This window comes from Electrophorus electricus, chromosome 3 (assembly GCF_041902795.1).
Source record: "Electrophorus electricus isolate QZ-2024a chromosome 3, ASM4190279v1, whole genome shotgun sequence".
Taxonomy (NCBI): domain Eukaryota; kingdom Metazoa; phylum Chordata; class Actinopteri; order Gymnotiformes; family Gymnotidae; genus Electrophorus; species Electrophorus electricus.
In genome coordinates, this window is record NC_137499.1 from 5,902,521 (window position 1) to 5,912,500 (window position 9,980).

The 9,980-nt window shown below is 46.8% G+C and overlaps 1 protein-coding gene across 5 annotated transcripts in view; it reads right to left on the reverse strand.

The window, feature by feature from the left end:
• Positions 1 to 9,980, reverse strand: part of lrrk1 (leucine-rich repeat kinase 1) — a 55,309-nt gene that overhangs the window by 32,940 nt on the left and 12,389 nt on the right. For all 5 annotated transcript variants that reach the window (XM_081710016.1, XM_081710017.1, XM_081710013.1 and 2 more), the window contains 8 exons: positions 8,813 to 8,984; positions 7,600 to 7,779; positions 5,693 to 5,841; positions 3,857 to 4,083; positions 2,782 to 2,909; positions 1,958 to 2,121; positions 1,651 to 1,788; positions 61 to 173 (listed from right to left, as the gene is read on the reverse strand). In XM_081710016.1, the coding sequence (XP_081566142.1) occupies positions 61 to 173; positions 1,651 to 1,788; positions 1,958 to 2,121; positions 2,782 to 2,909; positions 3,857 to 4,083; positions 5,693 to 5,841; positions 7,600 to 7,779; positions 8,813 to 8,984 (1,271 nt within the window). The remainder of the gene's footprint in view (positions 1 to 60; positions 174 to 1,650; positions 1,789 to 1,957; positions 2,122 to 2,781; positions 2,910 to 3,856; positions 4,084 to 5,692; positions 5,842 to 7,599; positions 7,780 to 8,812; positions 8,985 to 9,980) is intronic.

The window sequence follows — 9,980 nt, forward strand, 5'->3', positions numbered from 1 at the left end:
GATGTGCAGATATGTGAGTACACGTGTGTGTGTGTGTGTGTGAGAGAGAGAGAAACCTACTTCCCCAGCTGGTTCCTGGACAGGTCCAGTGTTCTGAGTTGTGAGCATTTCCATTTGGTGGGAGCAGGCAGAGTCGCAATCTGATTCCCACACAGCTTCAGGGAGATGATAGCCTGGAGCAACCACACACATACACACGTACGCACTTATGTCTATCTGGCACTGTAAGAACCTGTACATATGCACTTTATGGAAAGCACTTCTCAGATCAGCAGAAGAGAGAGACTTTGTATCTGCAGACACCCACATGGTGCAACAGTCCTTCAGAATATAACCCCCCCTCCACCGGCAACCCACAGAGAAAACGCACCCAGTTTTCCTTTGAATGCACAGCAAAGATGTCTAACACCATGCTTCATGAACAAGCTTGCCCTGCTAAAGCCCAGTGGCTCTGTGTTTAATTTCGCTAGCAGGCCAACATGGGAGCTTGTCAACGTCTGGAATTTACAGTCCCTACCAGATAGGTTCAAACTACTCAAGCATTAAATTGAAATGCTGGAAATTTGGAATGGAGATTTAAAATGTTGGAAATGTCATTCCCTTATCGTTCTCTGATAACTTACAAGAGTGGCACGACGGTTAATGAAATCTCAGATACGCCAACGTGCTTTGTATTGCTTGATATGATTCCAGGTCACCTGGATCACCGAGCTGCAAGAGACCCACCCCCTCTATTCTGAGGAAAGCAACATTCTGACTAAATGCGTACCACATCGGATGATATTTCCGGAACTGTTTATGGAGGCTCTCTGCCAGCTTGCTCATCTATTGTCCGCATCCACTAACTGACGCTCACACCCATTCCAGCTGGAGCAAAGCACTGCCAGACGTGCAAACAGTGATTCCGTTTTCTCCAGTCAAAAACAGTGCGACATGAAACAAACAAACAAAAAAGAACGCTTCTTCCTTCGCGCGTTGTCCCATTTTAACTTGAGAATTCAGACACGGCTCGGTGGGCAGCTACTGGTTTCTCAGGTGGCCCTGGCGGAAGCGGTTAACGTCCGGAGGTTGGTATGATCGTGCCGGTGCGTTCACACCTGTTCACACAGTGCGATCACACCCGCAGACTCTGCGGCCTCACTGCGAAACTGGGACCGTGCGACCATCTTCTGGACCGCTTCAGTCTGTCCCCATAGAACCTGACCTAACTGTGTCTGACGTCGGCGCAAACATTAGTGGCATCCGGCTCTGTGAGTTTATTCACGCTCGGATTGAACCGATTTTTTTTCCCTCAGCATAAAGTTTAGAAAAGAACTAATGGAAAATCCTTAAAATGCCACAGGAAGTCAAATCATGCCACGGAAACATCCATCGCCGCCACCACGGACTAAACAAAGAAAGAATATTCACTGCCCTTGCCAGATGCATCTGAAACACACGGCCATGACAGCAACGCCATCATGAGGAGGAAAGGAGAATTACAATGGCCAACAAGTACAATGAACGTCACTCAAAATTCAGTTGCTCTGCCGAACTTCGGATAGCCAGTCTCCTTCCAAGGTTGATCTATCTAAACAGCTGTGTGATTGCTCTCTCACGCGCAGACCACCCTACTCGGGGTCAGATACGAGTTGAGTTGCTCTTTGTCACCTCAAGCTCAAATATGTAGGAGGGTAGTTCCGTCAGGGCGTTCTCGGAGAAGTCCACCTCCTTCAGGTGGGTCCTCCAGAAGATGGAGATGGTGTCGGGGAGGCTCCTGATCTGGTTGTTCGCTGCCTTGCAGATTTTCTACAAAAAAAAAAGAAAAAAAAAAGAAAAAAGAAGAAGTTTATGCTAAGGATGGCGATGGGACGCTGATACTGAGTTAGGTGGCAGGTCTAAGTGAAAACGATGCCATTTTGTCTGGGCTGGCGGGGGTGGTGATTGTGTAGGTGGGTGCGGGAAGGCAGCACCGCACCAGCGGACAGGCCCAGGGGTCCGGGAAGTGACCCAGATTGTTGCTGCTGACGTTCAGGCTGCTGAGGGACTTGAAGCGGTTCAGTACAGCAAAGGGGAGGTCAGTCAGACAGTTACTGGACACGTCCAGCTCCTGTAGCCGCCGCAGGCCTATCCAGTTGGTGCCTGCCGGGAGAGACAGACAGGCGGAGAAGTGGGGATGGGATAGGAGGAGAGCAGGAGAGGGAGAGAGGGAGAGAGAGAGAGAAAAAACGCATGTGAGCAAGAGAGACAGAGAGAGAGAGAGCGCATGGGAGTGAGAGAGAGAGAGACAAAGACAGAGAGAGAGAAAGAGTGAGAGAAGGAAAGAACGCATGTGAGCAAGAGAGAGAGAGCATGTGAATGAGACAAAGAGACAGAGAGAGAGAGAGAGAGAGAGAGAGAGAGAGAGAGAGAGGGATAGACTGCAATCACCACATTTGCTCACAGCTCATTGCTCCATCACTGTTCTAATGTACACTTGTTTTCACAACAGCAACTCTGAATGTATCAGCTTGCTGCACACCAGATCTGCTGGGGATGGACAGCCATAACCCCCTGCAGCTGCCTAAGGCAACTGAACCGTTATGCAACCACACACTTTCTAAAAAGCTTTACGAAGAAATCAGATCTAGCTCCACTGCCTCCAGCTCCTCTTAATTGGCAGCCCATCCCATTTTACTTCACGTAGTCGGCTTCTGTAAATGACCAGCTCCACAATGAACAGTGACTGCGTGAGTGGATGTGAGGCAGGTTATGACGAATTCCGACGAGCTCGCCCATGCGCACATGTGTGTACGGACGTACCGTTGGGGATATCGAAGAGGATGACAAGTTTATTCTTGGTGGCAGAAATCCTCTGGACCTGGCCGAGATGCAGCAAGCCGGCTGGGAGGCTGTCCAGCTCATTCTCACACAGATCGACCTGGGAGAGTCTTCAGAGGACATGCAGGGAACCCCACAGAGAGGGGGTGAGAGGGAAAGAAGGAGAGAGGAAGAGAGGGAGAGATGGGAGAGAAAGATATTACATTACTCAGTAGGATGATTAGGGCCGCAAAAGAGGCCGAAGTCTCAAAGTGAAGAACATTCTGACCGTGCTCTGTGTAGTCGAGTATCAGAGAACATGAAACACAGCACACTGGAGAGGAAGACAGGAAAACGTGGACAGTGTGTTCAGCCATGTGTGTGTGCTCTCTCTGTCTGGACTGAGTGTGTGTGTGTGTGTGTGTGTGTGTGTGTGTGCTCTCTCTGTCCGGACTGAGTGTGTGTGTGTGTGCTCTCTCTGTCTTGACTGAATGTGTGTGTGTGTGTGTGTGTGTGTGTGCTCTCTCTGTCCTGACTGAGTGTGTGTGTGCTCTCTCTGTCCTGACTGAGTGTGTGTGTGTGTGTGTGCTCTCTCTGTCCTGACTGAATGTGTGTGTGTGTGTGCTCTCTCTGTCCTGACTGAGTGTGTGTGTGTGTGTGTGCTCTCTCTGTCCTGACTGAGTGTGTGTGTGTGTGTGTGCGCTCTCTCTGTCCTGACTAAGTGTGTGTGTGTGTGTGTGTGTGTGTGCTCTCTCTGTCCTGACTGAGTGTGTGTGTGTGTGTGTGTGTGCTCTCTCTGTCCTGATTGAGTGTGTGTGTGTGTGTGCTCTCTCTGTCCTGACTGAGTGTGTGTGTGTGTGTGTGTGCTCTCTCTGTCCTGACTGAGTGTGTGTGTGTGTGTGTGTGTGCTCTCTCTGTCCTGACTGAGTGTGTGTGTGTGTGTGTGTGTGCTCTCTCTGTCCTGACTGAGTGTGTGTGTGTGTGTGTGCTCTCTCTGTCCTGACTGCTTTAGGCTAGTAGGTACAGCTGAGCCTGTTTTCATCCTGCTAAAATGACCCAGTGCTGCGTGGGGCTCTACCTGGAGCAGATGATCTCCTGGGAGGAATGGGGTGTGGGCAGATCTTTGAGCTGGTTGTGGGAGACGTTGAGGCTGTGGAGGTGGATGAGGCCCCAGGGCACCACCGAAGGCAGTGAATTCAGGTTGTTGTGGGACAAATCCAGCACTGTGATTCTGGATGACACGTCCAGGAACCAGTCCAGCTCCAGCCACTGCAGCTTTAGTTTTGACCAGTGCACACTCAGGGGCTGGAAACCCATGTGTCACACATGTACACACACACACACACACACACACACACACACACACACACACACACATACACACACACGCACGCACACCTCTTCATTTCAGTGTGCAATTTAAAATACATATTTAAAAGACTCAAATCTTAGCAAATGCATGAATTGTCCTCTAAGGCATAAACAAGTGTGCCGGTTTCCAACAAATGTAGATATGAAACGGTATTTTGCAAGGTGTGCTTTCACCTTTAGGAAACACAATTTGAAAACCTCTAATGACCAATCTGTTTACATAATCCATTAACTGAAGCAGCGCTCACATACAGATGCCATTCCTGCCACCAGCACACACACACACAAAACACACACACACAGACACACACACGCACACACGTGCACACACACACGTGCACACACCGACACATGCACACGCGAGCGCGCACACACGCGCGCGCACGCACACATATGCACGGACGCACATGCATACACACACACACACACACACACACACGTGCACACACACACACACACACACACATGCATGCACAGACGCATGCACACGTGCGCGCACACGCGCACGGACACACATGCGTACACACGCGCGCACACACACACACACACACACACACTCAATGAGGATAGATGTAAGAGTACTTATTTATGCAGTGTGATAGGCTGTTACATCCTCCCTCAGTAGAAATAAATGTAATGTCAGTCAATCAAGCTTTGCTTGAGCTACCAGCTCTGAAAATTAGAGAAAACTGAGTGGAACCAGCGAGTGGCACAAAAGTAAACTCGCAATATCCTCTAAAGCTGAGGATATTGTTGACAAAAAACACATTATCAGTGATAACGGAAGTTGTTTGGATATCTGAAAAATGAATACAGATTAGCAAAGATGGTCTGCAAAATATGTCATGGCTCAGAGCAAACCAAGATGGATAACGCATCAAACCCATTCCACGGTATGAAAATGCACCCCATGTTAGCAGCGCTAGAGGTCTTTTGTGGCCATTGACCCATATGAAAAGCGATTAAAGGTGAGCAAGGACGTAACAAGCACAGATGCAGCATAGTGACGTAATGGTTTACAGTGTTTACATCTTGCTTTCTTTACACAGATTTCATTTGAGATGTAAAACTAGTACATAGTATTTATTATTTTGTTAAAATAAAGCTAAGGCAGACAAAGCATGTTAAATGTTTACATTACATTCTATTTTAGTAAATAAGCAATATTCTGACATTTAACTAATGGACCTCCTGGTTTTACACATATTTGTGCACAGTAACACCCAAACCTGTTTCACTGGGGAAGTGTTTCTCAGAGCAGTTTGTGTGTGTGTTTGTGTGTGTGTGTGCCGTTCTGAGCTCTCAGCATGAGTCTTATACCTTATCTCAATCTCACACATCCTTTACAAATCCAACAGTTCAAAAATACAGTGCACACATTCTTCAAACACATGCACTGTTGTGTTACAGCCAAGCAACTTTCACAGTTCCAAGCATATCGAAGATTGCCTCTTGCAATTAAAAATATATCTCAAAAAAGTAAGAATTCGGATCCTGCGCTACTGTACCAAGTGGTACTGTGAAGCAGTAGACGTGGGCTTACTTGCTGAATTTTCCTGTCGCACTGCATGTCTTTGTCCTCCAGGAGGCGCTGTCTGAGCAGCTGCCGGCTGAACTCGGCGTGGTCCATCAACGTGTACGACGAGAAGCCAGCGCCATTCTCCAGCAGAAAGGCGGCTATCTCCTTATTTCCTTAGGAGAGACACAACATACACTAGGACTTCCTCTCGCAGCTAGATGACAGGAAGCGCACGGCTCTCTTGCTCTCTGTCTCTAGCGCGTTAAAGAGGAACCGTTCCTTATGCCAGTGGGATGTGAGCAGGAAAATTAGGTTGCGGGTGAAAATCCCCCCCGTTTTTGGTCCCGGTCTCACCAAATTGCAACCGGAAGGGAAGCGACACACACCAGGGCTAATAAACTAGAACTTTCTACAATGTTCCGCATTCTAAGCGGGTAGATCTGAACTGAGCGGCTTGCTTATTTATCTTCTTGGCACAGTTATAACCTGACCTAAATGATATAATGATATGTTAATAAACATTTTAGAGTTCATAGTGAGGTGGCTACGCGAGTTTACATGAGCTACAAACGATCACAAACACAACAGATCATAAAGCGCGATTTCGTCCATCGTTTAAGACATACTGTGCTGCGTAAAAAGTGTGTCTACCCTGAATATTTAGTCGCCACTTCCCCGCTTTATTGGCACTGACTTCACTACTTTAGCAGCTCCTTCCAGATGTACTGACTTCAATGGCTTTACGTTTAATGGCCTTGAGACTCTCTTTTGATTGGGCAAACCTAGACCATGTCGTACATGCTGCAACAGAATTCTACAGTGAAGAGCAGATGTTTAAAACTCTTTTTATACAGCAGAGCGGTTCACACTCACACCTGACTCCAAATTTTTCTCTTCAAAAGAGATCATTTTCCTAGAGGTTCAAACTTGTTTTCCAATTAACTCACTTTAATTAATATCCCTTTTACACTTTTAGATATACCTTGATTGTTTACACCATATCTTCAAAAAGATATTGCAATGTAACATACTTTGTATGTCGTTTTATTTAAAGAAGGACAGAAGAACAGGAGTCAAAAACCCGGGTCATTCAAAAGCGTTTGTGAACAACTCCTGGCATAATTCTTTGCAATGCCATTAAGGAACCGCTTGCCGTTTCTGGGTACGTGCTCGGTATGTGCTTCTGCTCTTCACGGCCGCTCTGAAACCTCTCATCTGTCTGTCTCTTCCCATCCTATCTCAAAGCTCACCTTTTTGGTTACACAAGCCTCCATTCCCCAGCCCAACTGTGCTACTTCAGCTTTTGGGCCTGCCTAACGGTATAGACTCTCTCGCTTCGCTGACTCTACTGCAGGGAGATCTGCCTGTACGTTCACAGGCAAACATCCACATGTGCAGTCAAACGTGAAATCACCCCGAGGCCTGACATCACTCAGCCATGCTGCACAAGTTGGGCACCTAACACCAATGTTTCACACCCAGCAATTCAAAACTGGTAAAAGGAAACATGTATAATCCCACAGTGCCTTTTCTTTTCTGTTAAAAGATTGCAGCTCTTACACTGATAAAATAATAATTAAACGAACTAGTCGGTAGAATTTTTGCACGTGCCAAATACGATGCAAAGGAAATATAAATAGTATGGTACAATAAGTTATTTGTAGTAAGTGTTTATACTGTATTTCTGATTCATAGACACATTTGTTTCATGGGGCGACAGCGTCACACACTCACACTTGTGTGTAGTTTGCAGGCTCTTTGCTTGGTTTTCCACCATGAAGAAAAGGCGTTCTTGTGGTGAATATTTTATTAGCACAAGCAAATGGGTTTGGAACCTAACTGCACATCAATCAGCCCAGAAATAACCAGCAACCAAGGGAAGTAAACTGGACGGACATCCCCTTTAAGAAGTGCGTTTGGTGTTAAAGCACCTGCTCTGGCTGCAGCATACAGTGGCAGGCCAGTGATGACGGCGAAGTCGTCGATACGTGCGCCACACTCATCCGTGTCGGCCTGGTAACCAAGGACCAGGAGCTTCACCACCTCGAAATGGCCCCTCTGACACGCCGTAGCCAGAATCCAGTTCAGCAGATCCTTGTGGATACAAGGGCCTGCGAAGATCGAGAGACAGAGAGGGGGGGCTTTAGACTCCAGCACATGCCTGATTTGCCCCAACAAGCCCAAAAATCTAGCCTCCAATTGGCCACTTCCTCCAAAAATTAAATGGCAGACATGCAACACAACACTTCCTGACCAAAACACTACTCATGGAAGACGCCTATGGGCTTGCTTTAATTAATGCGCCTTTTATACTTTCACATTCTTCATAAGGTTAATAAAGTTAAGGCACAATGTTGAGGCATTTCATTTGATCCCTGCTGTCTTGACCTTGTTGAACATCTTCCAGTTAAAAAAACTGGATGTTGCAGATCCACATTCCAAAGCTCCAGGTTATGCCAGACTGGAATGTGGTGAGGCACTTTTTAATACAACAAGTCAGAATTAAGATTTTTCATAAGCCTCCACACATGCTGACATGTTTTAGCAGGAGCTTCAATGACATGACAGCCTGGGCCAGTAACTCTTGCTGCAGTGAGTCTGCTGTGGTCCATCTAGGGTGCATGCACCAAAACTTGCTGTCGCTGGTGGCGAGGTCTTTGGGCGGCTGTAACCCCACGGCTGTAACCCTGCACTTCAGCAAGGCATGTGGCAGACCAGAGGGTCAGCAAAATGAACGACTGAGTTACTCTTCAAGTTAAAGGGCTACGGTTGGACAGTCCTGCGTGCTAAACGTCTGGCCTTTGTCAACTGTCACCAGGAATGAGAACGAGTGCTCTGGTTGAGTAATATGTCCTTCAGGTCGGCCTGGACATGGCTGACAGCAAAAGAGTGAACAGAAGCTGTTTCTGCACCTCTGACAGGGGTTGTACCGCCAGGCCCCAGGTTGTGCCGTCACCGGCTCAGATCTCGACAGGATGACAGACAGGATGCAGAGTCCAGCAGTGCAATGTGGTTTTGGAGGGGTGTATGTCAGCACTCATGCGGAATGGAGTCTAGCAGTGCAGTGTGGGTCTGTTTGCGGGTGTGTGTGTGTATGTGTGTGTGTGTGTGTGTGTGTGTGTGTGTATGTCTGTCAGCACTCACGTGGGATGGAGTCCAGCAGCTCCTGGACCACCGCGTGATGGCCATAATGAGCGGCCAGGATGGCTGGGTTCTCCTTGCTGGGTTCCTGGGGGAGCTGGACCCGAGCATCCATCAGCAGGAACCGAACACTCTTCACATCTCCATGCTCACTGGCCACACTCAGAAGCTGCAGCTGCAGGGAACACACACACACACATGCACAAATAAAAACACACACGCGCATGTACACACGTGCACATGCGCACACACAAGACACGAAATGGAATCTGTATCGATGTAACAGTAGCCTTAATCTCAAGATACAGCCAAATCAAGGCTTGTTCTATTGACTGGAGTTAATCTGATTAGTGATGTTTACCGCGATGTTTAATGGCCTTTATGACAGCAGACGCTAACTGATTTGTAATCGATTTGTGCTTTTCCAGAAGGGGATGTCTGACTGCAGTTCGGTGGTACACAACACCATGTGTCTACTAACTGGAAAACCTGAAACACTGGAAGACCAGCACTAGTGAAATTGCTATTTACACAGACAAATGCACAAATGTACAGCTGTACAAATGTTATGCTTTCCAGCATAAAGCGCAAGTCTACATGTGTATGTACATTTGTGACCACAATAGTATTATTAATGTTTTGCTTATCAAGCATTCAAGTTAGTCAGATTTCTTTGTTCATCATGGAGCTTCACTTGGAACGTAAAAGAACGTAGAAGAATGTCTATCACCAGACCAAAAACGGAGGAGCAAACAGCCACTAGATGGCAACATCACTTTCCAATTTACATTTCTAAAATTTGGCAGATGCTCTTCTCCAGATACACATATTTATCTGTATGAGGGTGTGTGTGTATCACACACATGACCTTACTACCTTGCCCTGCCTGCTCTACAACATGTTAGTCATCACCAAACGTGATTTGTTTCTTATTTTCCTGCTCAGCTTCTTTAAACATGAACAACAAATAATGTTTCAGATTAAGAGTTTGCGTTGGGTACAGGGAGTTTTCACACTCTAGTGCTGTTGTCATTGACAGTGACACCAGCATTTGATCTATGGATAAAATGTCTTCTAACATCATGTTAAAATAACCTGTCCAAAAAAAAACTAAAACAAACGGAAGCCTAATTATTAAGTAATGCCACTTTGAATTTCATTAAGAGGCAGG